We start from the raw sequence: 19279 nt of genomic DNA on the forward strand, positions 1-19279 counted from the left end.
AGAGGAATCAGGAACTAAAACACATCACGAGTGCCCTTCACATCTCAGGCAAAATATCAAAGTCTGGCAGTGGTGGGCAGGATTTGGTTATCTGAAATGTTTTGCCTGGCTGTTATTGTACTTCATAAATAAAGTTAGTTGCCAACACATAAACATGAGACATTGTGCAGAAGTCCATATTCTCCATAGGAAATGAGAAGAAGGGTCGAGGGCGGTGTGGTTCCCTTCTCTCCCTGGCTTTGCTGCTGGCTTGGGGCGGCTTTTCCAGCTGCCCTGCAGGTGCAGGCTCCGGCTCAGGAGCTTCCGTCAGGTCTCTGGACTGCCCTCGCCCACTGTCCCCTGGATCCCTTGCCTCCCACTCCTCTGCCAGCTGTGGTCCTGGCCTCCACGCGTAGAGGCTGCAGGGCACCTGTCCGGACCCATCCCACCAGCTCCCCAGCTTTGGAGACTGACCCTGCTGTCCAGTCCGCGTCCGCCTGGGCCATGGCCCGGCCTGCGACTGGGGTGTGTTCCGGATGAGAGCTGCCATTAGATGTGTGTGGGGGGCTGAGCACTGAGGCGTAATTCCATCCTTGGAAAGGAACATGCTCGATATTTGGAAAATCAGCTTTCGGCTAAAGAAGACACTCCTTGAGGGTGGCTCTGGGTTTTTTGAGAAGAAGGAATGGTAGATAAAGCTTTTGCTTATTAAGTCCCTGAAAACATAACATTAGAACTCATCTTATTTTGAAATATAAGATCAACAAAAGTGAGTTATGCATTTACTATTTCTGTCCATGAAGTCTGACTGTGCTCTGGGAACCGTTTATGCTTTCTTTACATTTTCCTTCAGAAGGGATTTACAGCAGCAGATCCCGCCCAGTGGAAGCCGTGTTAGGTTACCTTATCTGAGACCACTGGCCTGGTTTAGGGTTCAGACTCTGTACTTCAGAGTTTAATTAATACAGTCATTGGAAAATGTTTGCCTCTAGGGCAGGAGATTAACATTTATTTACCTTGAACCTGGTGAAGGAAAGGTGACTCGCAAACTGAGTTACAACGAAAGGATTAAGTTGGAAACGGAAGAGGGCTAAAATAAACTTTTGACTTATTTGGGAAGTCAGAGGAAAGTTAAGTAAAAATTCAGTTCTTTAAAAAGGCAGGAACAGATACATATCTAAAGACAATGTGATGATAATGTATTTGTGTTCACCTGTTTCCTCAGTGGGAATTTTGAAATATCTAGACCTTTCAGACATGTAGATGATCCCGCACAGGTACTGTAAGATCACACTTTACATAAGCTGTTAATTTAGACATACCATTTCCCACCCTTATAGCTCTTTGATTGTTTTGATTCAGTTGTTTGCATGCAGTCAGTTGCTATGCTGTCCTTGCTGACACTCCCATTGGAAGCCTCACTTCTGGTTTCCCAGCACACCTCACGTCTGCCTCAACTTTGAGGCTTGGTGATTTTCTGATTCCAGTGATTGTTACTGTGTCCTGAATGCACAACCCTAAGTGGCATTGCATACTTGAGGGACAGTTATTTTCCAAAAAGTTTGTCCTGCAGGTGATTACCTTTGGTCTCCAGCAAGGAACCTCTGGAAATAGTGCTTCTTAAAGTTATCTTGAGTAGGTCTTATGCAACATTTGCAGTTGTGAGAAATAACTACTGGGTCTCCAGGAAATTTGCTTTCCAAATCAGACTTTGCTGGATTACACCTGTGAGCACTTGAAGCTGGTAATGACATAGTTGTTCAACAGAACTTGCTCTCTCCAGGTGTGAGAGCTCCAAGGAGGACTTGACCAGGACCTGATTCCCCTTTCCCTGAAAAGTAACCTCTGCGCAGAAGCAGACTGTCTTACGTCTGTACATCTCTAGCGCTCATGTGGTGTTTCATGTCTCTTTTAAGATGATTCCTGAAATTTGTAGTAAAGTGCAGAAAATGCAGTAAGTAGATAACTTGTTCACTGCTTGTTCCAGGTGACATTATCAGTCTTGGGACATTTTTGTCTCGTGCATTTTGTCACTGTCGTGAAACACCAAGTGTGCCACGTGTGCGTGGTGTGGCGGTGTTTTCTGTGCACGTTTCCATGCTTGCATACTAGTGTTTGTGTGAGGTCTGCCTTAGAGGTTGCAGTTAATCCAGCGAGAGATGTTGTCCTTGCTGATGACCTGGGCTGCAGCATGGTCACGCCGGCGAGCTGGGGGTGCTGGCTGTCATCCCCAGGGATGATGAGGGAGGGCTGGGGCTGGGCTGTGTGATTGAGCCTGACATGGCCAGTGGCTCCTGCCTGGGCCACTCGACAACACTTTTGAAACTTTAGGAGAGTTGAGGTGGCAAATTTTCTGCCTTTTGTATTTGTTTGTTTCGTTTGCATTACTCATGTGCTGGGCAAGTGCTCTGCCACTGAGCTACATCCTGGCCCTCCTTCCCCGTCTTTAGGAAAGGGAACTCACTTGTACTCTAGGGCTTCCAGCATTCCATGAAAAGAAATTGGTGTCGTTACTGTTCCAAAATATGATAGTCAAGTGCTCCACATTTGAACAGCAGGTTAAATAATGAAAATAATGAGGACTTGTCATTTTTATCTCTTAACAGTGGAAAGAGTAGAACGAGAAAACCTTTCAGACTATTGTGTTCTGGGCCAGCGTCCCCTGCACTTACCAAACATGAACCAGCTGGCGTCCCTGGGGAAGTCCGGCGAGCAGTCCCCACACAGCCAGCTGCACCACAGCGCGCCCATCCGCAGCCAGGTGCCTGCGCTGCAGCCCATCATGAGCCCGGGGCTGCTGTCACCCCAGCTCAGCCCACAGCTCGTGCGGCAGCAGATTGCCATGGCCCATCTGATCAACCAGCAGATTGCCGTCAGCCGCCTGCTGGCCCACCAGCACCCCCAGGCCATCAACCAGCAGTTCCTGAACCACCCGCCCATCCCCAGGGCCGTGAAGCCGGAACCCAGCAACTCCTCTGTGGAAGTCTCGCCCGACATCTACCAGCAGGTCCGGGACGAGCTCAAGCGGGCCAGCGTGTCCCAGGCCGTGTTTGCCCGCGTGGCCTTCAACCGCACACAGGTACCTTGATGGCGGTGGTGGGGTGTGACCTGGGGAGGGCTGTGATGTGCCTGAGGCCCTGTAACCTCATTTTCAAGTTCCATGATCTCCATAGATTAGTGACACTCTGGTCACAGGTGTTGTCCTCAGCCCATGCATGAACTGAACTAATTCCTGAATGTGAGGAACATCTGTGAACCTAAAGGCGAATCCAGACCCAAAATATTGCCAGAAGTTAGGGTCAGGGTGCAGGCTTTACTTTTCTCTGGCTATAAGCTTGATCTTGAATTTTACCTTTATCATTCATTGGCTTAAGAAAAAAAAACTGGCTGTAAATTACTTATGTGTGCCCAAACAACCTGTTGTTTATCTTGTTTTGAACTTGAGAAAAAGAGTGTCACGATGTCGTAATCCCTGTAGTTTTGATAAACCCGTTAGAACGTGCAGCTTTGGTGTGAGATATCAGTAATGGGTGGAGAGCTCATGTTCTTGTGCCCACGGTGACTCGCGCACTCCTGCATGTCCTGTCTGGCTCTGGCTGGTTGTGTGACCGGTTCTTTTCCATCGAGTTCTAGGGTTTCTCTGAAACCTGAGTACATCAGCGTCACCCACAGGGGCTGTTAAAACACAGGTTTCTGGCTGGGTGTGGTGGCGCAGCCCTGTAATCCCAGCACTGAGGAGGTTGAGGCAGGAGGGTCCCTGTGAATTCAAGGACAGCCTGGACGGCATACACAGCGAGACCCTGTCTCAAAAACAAAAAGACAGGGGTGTCTGGAAGCCACCCAGCAGCATTTGACTTAGTCTGGGGAGGGTCCAGGAAGTCCTATTTCTGAGGAGGTCTGAGGTGATTCTGATGTTGCCAGCTCGGGACCACACTGAAAAGGACCCATCCAGGTCCGGCGTGAGAACAGAGAGGGAAGCGGCTGAGCTCAGGACCCAGCTCTGGGGGAACAAGGGAGCCGGATGGGGTGAGGCCCTGTGGCGAGGAGCGTGGGAATGGGGCAGTGGGCTCCTGCAGGGAGGAGAGCGTGGCCAGACAGGCGCAGGCCCTCGAGAGGAAGCCTCGCTCCGTGTGATGTGAAGATGCGAAGTCGCAGGATGAGAGCAGCTGGGGGAGAGCGTGCGGCCCGTCAGCCTGCGTTAGATTTGCAGGTGAGGCTGCAGAGGTGTCTCCGCGGAGGGGCAGCGGGGCTGGCAGGGGCGGTCGGGTTGGACAGCAGCGAGGCTGTGGCACAGGTCCTGAGCCGGGCCGAGAACTTCCAGCCTTGGCCACGGGTCACTGCCCTGTCCTGCGAGGCATGTGCTGCAGCCCAGGGAGCGGAATTCCACCTTGGGAGACTGCTGTGAGCCTCTGTGATGGTCGGGCCGGGGTCCCGCCAGGAGCACTTCCCTGGCTCTAGGCTGTGTAATTTACAGTCGGTCAGTCAGCCTGTACCTCTTGGAAGTGAGTTCAGAAGGCCAGACAGACCCACGCGGCCCCCACAGCATTCCCGCTGCTCTGTGTGGTGCAGCACCGAGGCAGCTGTGGGCATCCGGCATCCTCCGGCTGGGATGGTGCCTGGGCTGGAGCTCGCTCACACCTCTGAGGCTGTGCAGACAGCTCCTCTGGCCAGGGGCGATGGATAGCGTGGCCATGCTGCTGTGGACTGCAGGTGCACAGCCGGGGCACCTTTTCCCCATGCATGAAGCGGGACAGAGGCCAGACTGTCCTGCAAGAGGGTGCCCGCCACGCTGCCACTCCTGGAGGTCTGTCTTCGCACCGCCCTTTTTGTCTCTTCTTGGGGATTAATGCTTTTTCTTTGGCACTGCCATCTTTGAAGTGCCAAGTTATAAAAGACCTAATTGAGGCATGGGACCCATTTTACTATTTTCCCCTGGCCATTAAATGTGTAAGATGGCTACACCCATCAAGAAACATTCACTTTCAATCAGCATGAGCTGCGTTCATGGGCCAGCCTTGAGGATATCGAGTGGAAACTGCATAGGAATGTATGAGTATTTCCTTTTAAAATTCTGCTTTTAATTTAGGAAAGCTTTTCATCCCTCTGGGATTGTAACCTGTTGTGTATAAAGCCTGGCCTAATCAAGGTAGATGGTATTGACAGAGTGACATGGTTTGAACTTGAGCAGGAGGTCAGTGGGCAGATTGGTTCTGCTGCTCAGTGAGATCAGGTGGCTGCTTTTACCAGCAGGATTGCGAAGCGGAAAACCCAGTTCTCTGGGCCCAGGAAGCCGACCAACAGCCTTCCAAGTGCTGAGGCTGTTTTTGAGTGGAGCCAGGCATTTAGGGGGTGACATCGTAATTTGCCAGCCTTAATAAAAAATAAAATTAATATTACGGATTAATACTACATATACATAAGTGAATTGTTCATCTGTGGAGGGAAGAGAGCGTTAAATGTTTTTTTGCTCAAACAAGGTTTTTGCTGGATCCCCAATACCAGCCTGAGTCTCGTGCTAGCTCCTTTACTGTGGACATCCTTAGATGCTCTATTTTTCAGAAATAGTTCATGATCTCTAGACCTCGTTATCATCACAAAACTCATGATCACCAAACGCATTTTGCTACATGTCGCTGTGTGATTTATTTCCTGGATTGTGCTTGCTGATTTTACTTAAAAGGAATCTGGCTAGGATTGCAAGCTAAAATCATATGGAGACACAAGTTCAGCTAGGATTGCAAACAAAAAGGCCATCTTCCACTTTTTCACGTGTAAGACTTCCAGATGAAAACTCCAATTCGTGATAAATATTTGAAAAAGCTAGCTCTCCACACAGAGGCCTTCAGTGCCCCGCAGCAGGCCTGTTACACTTGCCATTCAGTGATTTCCCAGAGCCGGGCTTCCCAGAGCTTGTTTTTGATGGGTGTGAGTTTTCACAGTGGTGTCTTTTAAAAACAGGAGGTGCATTAGTTTGATAAAAGTGATGCCTTACTGTGCTTCATGGTAAGCTCCCAACTTCTGCTGGAGTCATTTTTTTCCTTAGGTTTCTGTTTTGTTAACAAAAATGTGAGCTGTGCAAACGAAGAATAGAAGCAGGAGCCACATCCACGGGCCACGTGGCAGGGCAGAGGCACCGTCTGTCCTGCTCCCCCAGAGAAGGAGTCAGTGGCCCTGCTTTTCCTACCAGGGAGGTGAGGGAGGAGCGAAGGTGAGGTGTTTGTTCCTGGTCTCTGCAGGTCTGGACCCCGCCCTAGCTCTCCCTGGAGGACACCCAGGCTGTGGAGCCTGCTCTGCTCTCGCCGCCAGGCTGCCGGGGCTGATGCTGAGGGCTCCCTGGTCCCTGTCCTAAGGGGCTTCTGTGCCAGGGCCAGAGCTGGGGCTGCGTGTGGGTCGTTCCCGGCCTCGCTCATCGGCAGGCCCTTGCAGGACCGACGTCTCAGGACCAGTTGTTAGTCCACAGTTGAGGTCCGGGCTGCTGCCAGCCCCCTTGACATTCACTTGTGCCACACAGGGAGTTTTGTCCATTTTTACAAAGCAAAAGCCTCTTGCTTTTGTGGAGCTGATATAAATGTTGTGCTGTGCCGTTTTGTTTTGAGGGCATTGCTGTTGTTTCTGTGAACCTGATATAAATGTTGTGCTCTGCCGTTTCGTTTTGAGGGCATTGCTGTTGTTTCTGTGAACCTGATATAAATGTTGTGCTCTGCTGTTTCGTTTTGAGGGCATTGCTGTTGTTTCTGTGAACCTGATATAAATGTTGTGCTCTGCCGTTTCGTTTTGAGGGCATTGCTGTTGTTTCTGTGAACCTGCCCCTCCAGTGTTGGTGGTTCTGTTACTGTCCGGATGCACCTGTGGGTGTGGATGGCGAGGTACACGAAGACGGAGAAGAGGGAGAGTGAGTGCCTGTGGAGGAGCCAGAAGCAGGCCCGGGGTGTGAGGACGGGCCTGACCGCCTGCAGAGCTGCCTCAGTGGAGCCTGCCTGGGAGTCCGTGTGCCGGACAGTGTCTGCGGAGGGAGCATTTCGGGAAGCGGGGGACCAGTGCTCCGTCAGGTAGCGGCTTTCCCTTCACATCTGTCACCCCCATCTGTGTCCTGCGTGTGTCCTGACGCTGACTCGCTCCCACTTCCGGGCCTGTGGACGTGGTGAAGTTGCTTGCCTGCTTTCTGTGTTTTTATAGCTTTGTATTTTCAGAGTGGTTGGGAAGCCTGATCTTTACACTTTTGCTTCTTGCTACGATGTGGACTTAGAAAAATTAATCAGAGCCTTCTGCCATTGTGCAAAGTCTGGTGACAGAATTTTAAGACTTAGTATTACTGATGTCCAGCGATCTGTATAAGCAGTGATTCACAGCATATGTATGGTGAGTGTTCCTTAGTAGGTAAACTATCTCTAATTGATTTAAAACCCCAGGGGCCTACATCTTCACTCAATGACTTCACTTCTCCTCAGAGCCCTCCCTTCGGTCTGAGCGAACCTGCTAGGTGAAGTAGAGGGATCTGTGATCCACACGAGGCTGAGCCATGAGCGGCCTGCTCGAGGGGGCCTACGTGTGCCAGGAAGGGGGCGGGGTGCCGCCTGTCCCGCTCTCCCTGGATGCAGCTCGGGAAGTGTCCTTGTGCGGGAATCCTCTGTAGAAAGTTCTGTGGCCAGAAACGAGACCCAGGCACAGTTTGCTAATGTGGTCTCCCTGCCTCCCCAGCAGGGCTTGCAGCACCTCGTGTCAGGGTGCCCTCGCATCTCAGGCTGTTCTGCCGGGCCAGTTCTCTGAAAGAAGCACAGAGGCATTTTGCAGGACATGCTGTGCTCTGTAGACCGTGGGTCTCACCCCTCACTCAGCCAGTGAGGGGTCAGTTACCCGCCTCTGAGCCTGTCATCCAAGACCTCGCTGGAGAAAGCGGGTGCCACTCTCAACAAGACAGCACAGGACTCAGAAAACCCTTCTGGACTTACTGGGTTGTTCTGTTCTCATTTGACTACTTTTTACTTTTTATGAGACGTTGCAAAAAAAAAAGCTGCAGTTTACTCGTCAAAGGCACGTCATTTGAAGAAACTTAAGACCTGGCTCATAAATACAATTTATGAAGTCATTCAGCAACTGGAGAATGTTTTCAGCAGATTGGAAAATTAGATTGAATGATGTATCGGAAAAGTTGGCAGCCAGGTCACTGCTAGCAACGTAAAGGTTCCTGCATGAAATGATGTGGATTTCTGCCCCATGCTTTTTTGACACTGAATTTGTGGTATGTGCATGACCTGAATTCTTAAAGTTAAAACACCGAATCGCTCGCTGAACATCTTGTTTTGAGGTGGCTCCGTCAGAGAGAGATGTGCAGCAATGAAATGAAAATCTTGGCTTCCAAACTGGGGAGTCTGACCAAGTCAGTTCTGGGGAATAAAAACTTGTCTTTTAACTTGTTTGCTTTCCAGATATTATTAGCAAAAGACAGACACAATCGGTACAGTTCATGTTTGTAGAAAACTTGACTTCCAAGGTGTGGGGAATTCATTGTCTGCTGCTGTCTGCCTCAGCCCTCATTGTTTCTCAGCATCAGTGGTGACACCGTGCTCTCGGGTCCTAGAAGTCACGTGGCCTCGACTTCCATGGTCCAGTGAACTGGTTATGGGCACCACGGAGACCTGTGAGCGAGAGGAAGCCACCCACAGAGTGACGGCTGCCGAAATGAAATGCCGCAGACCAGGCGTGCACATGTTATTGAGTTTTGAAGTCAATAATGTCCCCTCTTTTGATTTCAGGACATTAAATTAATAAAGTAGGAAGAGATGATCCCGCTTGCCTCATGAAATAAACAAGCTTTCATTTCAGAATCACTGGCCTGAACTCGTAGATTTAAAGATCGTAATAATATTAATATCTCTCAAGATAGCAGTGGCTCTGTTATTAGGTGGCTTGAGGGTGGCCCTCTCAGGAGCTGGCTCACCTCGGGTCCCCCAGCACCTCTTCGGCATTTCAGGCAGAAGTTGTAATTGGTTAGGCAGGGGCCAATCAGTGTGGCCTTGGCTTTGGGTAGAGGGAAAGCTGACTCAGCAGCTGCTGAACCCCGGCATCTCGACCCCAGTCCTGCATCCACCAGAAGCAGAAGTTTGGACATGAGAAACGGGGAAGCTTCTTGGGTTCTCACTCCTTCATGGAGCTCATACCCAAACCCAGAGGGCACAGGCCCTGTTCTACCCGATCCTTTCCTTCCTGACCAGTGCAGAGTCCTTGGAAACCATCATGGACCCAGCATCGAAGTCCTAAGTTTCTCCATTTTCACACACACAAAATAAAAAGAATCCTTTTAGTGATAGTTTTATGTTTTTTTCACCATTCTCTAATAGGGAACGCTGGGCTCATGTTGCAGGGTGGGAGACTTTCTGTGCGAAGGTCTACTCTTGTGTTGCTTAACTAGTTGCCCCAAATTCTGGGGGATATTCTAAAAGTAAAGTGTAGTTTTCATAAAAGAGATACAAGAGAACTAACTGTAAGTTTCGTTATTTATGTACTTTCACCATTGCTTATTAAAAGCAGCATACACAGTAGTGTTCCATTCATGAGCACTGATTGAAATAGTGACCATCTGACCTGCTGTGAAGTGTGTGTTTGTTCAAATAAAGTGAGTTAAGCTTAAAGGTCAAACTGTTGTGAGATAAACAGAATGGTATCAGTTGGAAATCAATTGGAAATTACTAGGTTCTTTCAGTGTAACTACAGGTGTTGTGCCTAAATCAACAGTACAGATGGCAACAGTTATTTAGCCTTTTCTTTTTCTCTGTGTTTCTTTCTTTCTTTAGTCCACATCTGCGGTACACGGTGTTTGCACTCCCCGTGTGGAGTTCGTGCCGGCACATAACACATCTCCATTCCTTCCTTTCATCCCCTACCCCGTCTCTTGGTCCCCTTCCCATCTGAGAAAGCTCCCTCTCCCTACTTCTATTGTCTATTTTTTATTTTGCTCTTTATTTTTACTGTGGGTTTCTCATACAAGAGAAATCATGTGGTATTTAAGCTTGTGTGTCTGATTTATTTCACTTAACGTTATGGTCTCAAGGTGCATCCATTTTCCACCAAATGACTCCAGTCTGTCCTTCTTTAGGGCAGAGTAGTACTCCAGTGCGTGTAACACCACCTTTACTTTACCGTCTGTTGTTGATGGACATGAGGCTGCTTCCAAGATCTATTCTGAATTGTGCTGCTGTGAACATCGGTTTGCATGGGTCCCTGTGATGTGAGGCCTTTAACGCTTTCAGGAAGATACGGAGGAGGGGAACAGCTGGATAAAATGGAATTCCTAGCTTTACTTTTTATGAGGCCTCTCCATGCTGATTTTTATAGTGGTTGAATTAGTTTACATTCCCACCAAGGATATAAACGATGCCTCTTTCTCTGCACCGCACCAGCATTTGTTAGACCCCCTCCAAATAAAAAAGGGCAACTGAAGTGATAGTCACTTCTCATGAGAAGAAATACAAATGGCCAATAAGTACACGAAGAAATGTTGGGCATTACTGGCCACTACAGAAATGCAGATTTAGATAACACAGAGATTCCATCTTACCCCAGAAAGAGTGGCCATCATCAATAAATCAGATAATATCTGTATATTTACAAAGCACAGTCTTCATAAAAGAAAAAAAAAGGTATCATCATGAAACGACATTCACAGCGTTTGAAACACTCTGCCACTTTCTAATCCTGATGTTCCAATTTCCTTATTTTGATTAATTAACTTAATGACTGTGACCTGTGTTTAAATAGTGATTCAATTAAGGCTTACTTGAAATTATTTTAAAGTGTTTTGAGTATTTAAAGCTGAAAGTTTAAACAGGAGCTGTACTTGGATGTACTGTGTGTTTATTTATTCCCCCATTGTACAAATACTTAGCCTCCATTTGAAGACCATGGCTGGGTCCCGTACCGGGTGTGTAGTGCGGCATCCTGGACCCTGCAGGCTGTCTGCAGAGTGGTGACCTGACCTGTTCCTGGGGCACAGGGCCGTTCATTGTTTGTAGTCTGGTTTTGAGCCTGGAAAGGCTGACTTTGGACTGAACCCTGACGACTTATCCTCAATCACTTTTGCTCTCGCAGAGGGGTGCGTGCAAGGCATGGCCACTTGTGTAGGGAGCACGGGTGTCCCTGAGTCCCACGGCTGAGAGAGCAGGTGCTTTGACCTGGGTAGTGGTGGAGTTGGGGGCAGAAATCCTTCAGCCGGAAAGAATAGCATTTTGTCACCGCCTCAGGACAGAGTCAGCTCGAACTAACAGAACACTTTCCTCATCTTTAAAGGCATCTGATGCACTTGAGATATAAATAGTCAATAGCTGCATTTCCTGGTTTGCTTTTGTTTTGTTTTGGGGAAGAGCTGTTTTTGCCAATGTTTTGACAAAGTAGCCAGAGCTAGTAATTTTGGGCAGTTGCCAGCAGTTGTTTCCCAGACACTTGTGGAGATGCGGAATAGCCAGGCCCAGCACTTTGTGAATGCCGCATCACGGTGCCCGGTACTGGAGGTGTGAGTAGAATCCATGGATGTGCCCAGAGCTGAGAGTCTACTGGTAAATTCTTTCCAGAGGGAACCTGTTCAGTTCTGTTTGCTTTTGCTTTTTGGTGCTAACGTGTTTGGAAAATTTTGGCTTGGATTGTGCATGGCCCTGTTCTGGTCCTCTGCACTCCCTGAAGACTGACGCGAAAGGGACAAGGAGCAGTATGAGGGCTGCTTCTGTCACTGGGTCTGTTGGTGCGGTGCGGGATTGGCGGCCTAACTGTTGCCGCTTTCCAGGTTGGGTGGCCGCCTCCTCCTTTAGGGCCTTCCGGTGCTCTGCAGGTCCCTCCTTGGCGCTGGCTCTCTTGCCCGCCCGCCTGCTCACTCACTGCATTTGGGTGTGCCTGGTGCCCACAGACATTTTATTGTGTATGCACCAAGAGAAAGCTGTCCATGAGACAAGATTTGGGGTACAGCAAATGTTTGTTGTAAAGTGGAGTCGGCATGACCCCAGATTTTGGCTTCAGCTATGGTTTTTCCACAGGCTGAAGCAGAAGATTGCAAGTGTTGATCAGTCAGGCCCGTGGTTGGTGAGTGGCCTGCCAGGTAGCTGGCCACTGGCCTCTCCTCCAGGGCCGGACCCCGGCTCCCAGAAACAAAGCACAAACATTTGGAGCTCTGCGTTCTTGCGCATCAGCCCACAGTGAGCCCCGAGTAGGATTTGTCATGGGGGAAAACCCCACAGGGACACAGAAGCGAGGGCGAGGTCTCTGCTTCTGTGTCATCTCAGCTCAAGGTGCGAGGAGGTCTCCCCATCTACAGTGTACACACAGCACCTATGCACCTTGTCCTTTGGTGCTTTGAGAAAGGCAGCTCCCCAGTAACATTTGCCTGCGAGCGTTGTCTTCTGTGCATGCGCTCACGTTTGCAGAGCACACGATTCCTCTGTGGTGCTCAGCTGTACCCAACCAGCCCTACAACTCCACTTGGGTTGGCTGTCTTCCCTAATAAGACACACTGTAATAAAAGAGGTTTTATTAAACTAATGCAATAACCACATTTTCTTTGAGGATTTAACACATCATTTTCAATAATAAAAATCAGATTGTCATTGTTGTGCCCTGTGTACCTTTTATTCAAATCAGCCTGAGCCCTTGTGAGCATGCTCTGGGGGGTGGGGGCGGGAGGGTTTTTAGCACTGCACGATTGCATCTCACAGCCACTACGTGGTGGGGTTGCAGACTGTGAAAGTAGGATCAGGGAAGCCTGCGTAGACTCATGAGCTAACTAGAATGTGCTCAGGGCCACCTAGAAGGAAAAGAGCCTGGAGGCGTGGAAGGAGGATCAGGCTGGTCAGTTAGACAGTGCCACCACCCCCACTCCCACTGCTCCCCTGGCTGCAAAGTCACTCTGAGTGATGCGACCAAGGATTCGGGGTCAACTGGCTTCTTGAGAGGAGACCGGGTTTTTGCTCTTGTTATCTGGATACCACCGTTTCAGTACGTGTGAAAATGCAGGCTAACAAGGATGGAGAACGCAGAGGAAACCCACGGACTGACATCTCCTTGCCCTCCTGCCCTTCCTTCCTTCCTTCTTGCTTGGCTGCCTGCCTGCCTGCCTGCTTCCCTCGCTCCTTCCTTTTTCCCTCTACTTCCTGCCAAGGGAAAAGTGGTCCCCACTCGGGCAGGGTGGAGCGCAGGCCTCAGTGAGCGCCAAAGCCCTTTGTTCCACCTGACCCGCCAGTCTCAGTGAAGCGGAAGCACAGGTGATGTTTGCCCCTGTGATTGGCCATGACACCATTTGTTGAAAACCGTCCGTAACTGTGAAGTAAATACATCTTCAGACTCCTACGTCATAAATGTTTGCATTTTGCACCTTTAAAGAGATGTAACTTGATTTCTGAAGAGGATTGCCTTTAAATACTATTATAATCCATTCCCACATCCCAGAAGTAATAACTAAAATATATTATGAGGGGCTAGGGCTTTTACCCACCCTTGCCAGGTGAAATGTTTCTGGCACAGTGCTGAGTATATGGTTGTAGTGTAGCAACAGGCTGTACGTGTGAGCGCTCTCTGCGGGGTCCTATGACATGCTGGTGCCCGCTCTGGCTCACATCACCCCAGCACCTTAGACTATTTCCTCTCTATGAGGAGTGAGTAGTTTCTGGATCGAGCTACCCCAGAGGTGTGTGAAAAATAAATAAGTGAACATTTTCCGAGTGTCTCCCACTTCAGTGGCCACAAAGAAAAACGTAATTTACAGGAAGGAAAACAGTCTCCAGCCAGTTGGGTTCTTTTTCTGAGACGCTCAGGCAGGGTCTGACTGGGCCCCTTGCCTCTGTGCACACCTGGTGGATATCACTTTAAAAAATAAATTATGCCTCATTAAATTACAATTAAGTGGAATCACGATCATTTGTTTTTCTAGAAGGAAGATGTTTTGCATATTGAAAGCCTAATTTGTTGCAGGTGACAAAAAGGCTGAGCAGATTACCTAATATCACTTCATTTGGGGGCTGCGTGTGCCGCTTGGCCGGTGAGCCCCGCGGCGGGCCGTCAGGGTGCGTGTGGACTTTGGGTCCCCACCGCATGGCCAGTTTGTTCTCCCTCCTAAGCTTTCGGGGAAACCAGCTTCCCTTGTGTTCTGAGGAGGTGTTCTCCCTCTCCTCCTCGGCAGCTGTGTCGCTGCCGGCCTGCTCTGCGCCTCTCCTGGTTCTGCGGCCGGTCCGCTGCCGTGTGATTCAAAGTCCCGGGAGGCCCGGCCGCAGCTCCTCAGTGCGTTGGCCCTGACCTGGGTGGCAGGGGTGCCTCCCTCTGCGCAGACAAGGTGGCATCAGCTCCTGTGCATTTGTGACACTGTCGTCTTTTACCTTTGCTACTCTGAGACCTCCTCCTCCTTCCATATAGTGGAGTCATCGGGAGCTTCTGTCTCTGTGGTCTTTTCATCACTCTCTGAGCTCTGTATCAAGAAAAATAAGTGCATTCATGGAACCATTGTTCCACGTATCTGTGTGTGGAGTCTGAGGGTTCCCCACAGAAACAGTGGGAGAGACTGGATTGTCTCAGTGGTGGCAGACCTGTGGCACATGTGCCGTGGCGAGCTGGTTGGTCACTGAAACCTCTAAGACGTTTGCCATCACTGGTTTAGTGTCGCGAGCCGTGACGTCAGGATCCTGCCAGCAGGGCCTAAACCTGAAAGCATGAGGACAGAGAGACGGGAGGCACCTTTCTTCTTATGTTGCTTGCTTGATTTATTACAGAACCTCTTCCTTTTATACTCTCCAGCTGCATGGGAGCGAGGGCTGCACGGGAGCGAGAGTACCGCCCACACATTCCAGAGGGAATCAATAACAACCATTATGGGTTACATCTGCTACTAGCTGAACTCCCCCGTGGCTATGGGCGAGAGCACCTCCGTGCCAGCCAGGTGACTCAAAGTTCAATCATGGCTAGGCCTGTGTCAAGGCTCACCGTAATGGCTCGCCATAGTTTAGGGTCACCCTAAACTTCCCGTGAAGAGATGCAGCCAGATCCTGTGAGGTTCCAAAAGTTGGGGCTCCAGGAGAAAGGTAATTGTTAAACTCTAAGTGCCCGAGGGGCCTGGCCACTTGAGGGGCTCAGGATCGTGCTCCTGAAACCCCACACAGGTGTGCCGCATCCCTTACTGGTTTCACAGAGCCAGCGCTCCTCAGAGGAGTTTATTACTGTCCCGGGGCGGGGGCAAGGTAGTGCAGATGCCCAGAGTTAATCGTGCATGGCTGCTCCTGGGATATTTCCCCAGGTTTTCTGAGTATCACCATGTATCATGCGCACAAACAGCTTGGGGCAAACTATACATCGCTGAGGAAGTGTGGGAATCAAAGGCTCGTCACCAGAAAGTGCAGATTCAGAAACTCTTAAGGTCATTAATTCATCACAAAGAAATATTACTTATCTAAAAACACTAGGGAAAATATGGATATGAGGGTTCTTTCATTTTAAAAGTTACCTGCCTTGTTTGTTTCACGTGTGGCGACCATTATCAGCGATGATACGCGTTTTAGAGCTCAGGGACTCACGCAGCTCACCGCCACTGGCCTCTGTCGTCCCTCAGGCTACATGGCCTTGTATTGCTACCTCACAGTTTGCACTCTGGATTGGGTTGTTTTTTGTAAATTTTTTGGCAAACTTATGTATCCTTGGCTCTGCTGGAAGGGCTCTGATGCTCCCCAGTCTGGGGCCGTCCTCTCCCGAGTTCCTCCTGTGTCTGGAGCCTGACCCCCAGGCAGCTGCGCAGGCATCACCTGTGGCAGGTCTCCCGCCCTCTAGGCCTCCTGCTCCTCACACCTGGGCTGCATGCAGAGGTGGTGGTCATGACGTTTCCCTGGAGAGGGCTCTGTTGCCTCCAACGAGGAAAATCCTTACTGACCGTTTTACCAATCCTCGCGATATGTTGTTAATATGACTACTGGTATGAAAGTTTAATAAGCAGTATCCTGGTTAATTTATGAATTTCCTTCCATTTGCACCTCCTCCATATTCATGACCTTTCTGTTCACAAACGCTCGTCTTGCTTCCCAGTGCCCAGGTGCTGTGCCATGCTCCCCGCACCTTGGCTGCACAATGGCCACGTGCAGGGGGCACCTCCTGCCTGGCTGGTGGATAATTAAAATGCCAGCTGACAGAGTGGCAAGGGCTTTAGAAATAAGTATGTGAGATAAATTATTAATTTATGTTCCATCCAGGACAGTTACAATATGATAAACATTTACTTATCTTGATAATGAGACGGGCTGATGTGTGGTGTGTGAGTTATGCTGTAGGTTTTCTTGTGATTTCCCCCTCTGATGGTTTTCACCTAAATAAATTCACTTCACATGGATGAGCCTGCCTGGATGAGCCATTTTTTTAAAGTCCCAGTTTAAGAAAATTAAAAGCACATCAAATAAGCAAAGAGATAAAGATGACAAATCAGCAAAGCTCTTCCCGTGTCCCCAGTTAGCCACTTGTTATTGAAAGGATCCGCTCTGGGACCACAGTGCCACAGAGGAGAGTTTAAGTAAATAATTTGGAGCTGCGCTCTGATTCTCTGGAGGGGAGGCCGTCCGTGCAGGCGGTGCTGGCACCTTGTTGGGCTGAGACTTCAATTAGGCAAATGACTCTCAGGCAGCATCTCTTCCTCCATGCCTCCTTCCTCTCAGTCCACTGGAGGGGTTTTTCTGCATTTTCTGTAGATGTGGACCGATTTCCTATGGGTGTCCAACGTGTTAAAAATGCAGAGGAAGGGGCTATTCAGTTCCAAAGTGAAAGACAGTAGGATCTCAAAGAGAAGCAAATAAAACCTTCTGTGCTCTCAAATGATCCTTAGGAAACAGGGAACTTACAGCCTTGAGCTGTGGTTCATTAGAACAGCAGGCTTTGTTACATCACTTCCTTGTATGCAGATTACTGGTTGTAGATGCACTCTAACTTATGGAAATAACTTCATCTTTGCTTTTGAAATATCTTGAGTGTAAGAGCTATCAGAGTACATGTCCATGGTCATCCTAAAATTTCAAATTGTATTTGGAAATATTTTAAGACCAATTTACTCTATTTATTCATGGCTTATCATTAAAGAAAGCTCAGAAAATGTCAATTTTAGTGTTTCAGTGATAGTGGAAATTGCTAGCAGTGTAAAATTCACTTCCTGCTTGATTCTTCACCCATAGGGGGTTTTATTGTTTTTTGTTTTTTTTTTAATCTCCAGAGCAAGCCCATTATGAGTATTTCAGGTCACTCAGTGCAAGTCAGTGACAGGGTAACTTTAAGCAGAACTGACTTTTAATTTCAGAAAAGAGAATCAATATATGGATTGCATAATACTTTCTGGAAGACAAATGTCTCACTCGTTGCTTCTAAAAGCATGATGAGAAATCTGGATTTTTCTTAGAAGAATTTTATCTGTGAGCTATCTATACTCATAACATCCTCCCCTGTTCTTCCCTTGAGTGTGTCCGGGTGCGCGCTCTGCTCGCTAGCCTGGCTGTATACCTATTTCTACCTGGTATTCGTTGGGATTCCTCAGATCAAAGTAGTATTATGCGCAGGTCACGGCGCTCTCACGGGGGCCTGACTCCGAGGGTCCTCACAGTGACCACCTGCTGCAGTGCCTGGGGTGCTGCACACTCTTGCAGGCGGCGTGTGCCCCCTCAGTGTTCCGGTGCATCATTTCCTTTAAAGGTGCTGCCTCGCCCTGTAGATGTCTGGCCAGCCAGGGCTTGTGTGCTCCGGGCGATGCCCTTTCATTGTAAGCCACGTGTTAGAAATCAGCCAGGGCCGCCTTTCCTTCCCTAGTTCTCCTCAGCAGAAATGCCTTTGGCACTGGCACCACTCTCCTGCAGCTTGCAGAAGTGACTTTCTGGCCCCTTCTGTCCTGAGATTCAGATCAGCCCCTCCGCTCCCGCTGGGGATGGTCCTAAACGTCTCTGTGCCGCTGCCAGGGCCTGCCGGCTGCTCTGGGATGTGGAGCGGCCCCTCTGGGAATCTGGCCAGTGTGCGGTGGGGCCGCGTCTGACCCTGCCTGCAGTGCTGCACTTCCCCACTTGGGTCACCTGCTCTTTCCTGGAGTCACTCACTTCAGTCTTGGCAACATTTTCTTTTTCTTTGTGCGTTCTCTGTCATTAGCGCTCACAGAAACACTCATTTCCTCTCTGGGGCTGCCCTAGGCACCTCGGCCAGAGGCCTGGTGTCCCTGTGGTGTGGAAGGTCGGGAATCCTGCCCGTGTAGCCCCAGGTACAGCCATTCACCTTGGCTTTTTTCCTGTCACGAGAAGCATCTATAATAAAACCAGTGGCCGGTCACACAAAAATTCAGCCAAACTTTTTTTTTTAATCGATGTAAATCTTCCATACTGTTTAAATGTCGGAACTAAATTTACCAAACTTGGCAGATCTGTAAAGCTGAGCAGGACTGCCAAGTGTTCCCAGTTTCCAGCAGAGAGAGTTCTAACAGTTCCTGAAATACTTGTAGGAGGCACCTGGTGGTAATTGCAGCTTCATCATTCTTCCCCAGCGCCCACCTTGCTAGCTGGCGTCTGAACACTGCTGATCGCTGCAGGGATGAGAAAGTGCCGAGGTGGAATGGTCCCCAAACACGGGCTAGCCTGGGGCAGGCACAGCCTGCAGACTCCGCCAGAGAGTCCCGCCGGGTTCCCAGCCTGGACCAGACTGTCACCCCAGAGAGGTGTGGGGTGGGCGGTAGCCAGGGCAGCCCTGCAAGTCTGACTGGCCCGCTTGTCCGTTCCCCTGCCCAGGGGCTGCTGTCCGAGATCCTGCGCAAGGAGGAGGACCCCAGGACGGCCTCGCAGTCCCTGCTCGTGAACCTGCGGGCCATGCAGAACTTCCTCAACCTGCCGGAGGTGGAGCGGGACCGCATCTACCAGGACGAGCGCGAGCGCAGTATGAACCCCAACGTGAGCATGGTGTCCTCAGCCTCCAGCAGCCCCAGCTCCTCTCGAACCCCACAGGTGAGTTGTCTGCCACCCCCTCTGCTCCCAGACACCTCTGGCTCCACTGCACTGTGGTTTCTCTTGAAAACCAAGAGACCCAGTTCGAGGATTTCCTAGCTCAGATACAGACCTGTGGAAGGACACGGCCTCTGGCCCCAGTGATGGTCCTTCCGAGTGTGAGGCCCCTGGCAGCGCCCAGGAAGGCAGAGGGGAGGCTGGGAGTGGCCCAGGATGTCTGCGTTTGCTGCTTAGTTATGGCCAGAGGGAGGCGAGCTGGAGTGGAAATTGAATTGCACAGGGAGTGCGCCGCTCTCCTGTGAACAGTGTGTGCATCTGGGTGGTGCGGGTGATGG

The 19279-nt window shown here is 49.8% G+C and overlaps 1 protein-coding gene across 1 annotated transcript in view; it reads left to right on the plus strand.

Annotated features, from left to right (window-relative positions):
* Positions 1-19279, plus strand: part of Satb2 (SATB homeobox 2) — a 127688-nt gene that overhangs the window by 63560 nt on the left and 44849 nt on the right. The window contains exons 6-7 of the mRNA XM_010631998.2: positions 2586-3058; positions 18732-18944. Of these exons, the coding sequence (XP_010630300.2) occupies positions 2586-3058; positions 18732-18944 (686 nt within the window). The remainder of the gene's footprint in view (positions 1-2585; positions 3059-18731; positions 18945-19279) is intronic.

The sequence above is a fragment of the Fukomys damarensis genome, unplaced genomic scaffold, assembly GCF_012274545.1.
Source record: "Fukomys damarensis isolate Sample0158 unplaced genomic scaffold, DMR_v1.0_HiC HiC_scaffold_26, whole genome shotgun sequence".
NCBI classification, from domain to species: domain Eukaryota; kingdom Metazoa; phylum Chordata; class Mammalia; order Rodentia; family Bathyergidae; genus Fukomys; species Fukomys damarensis.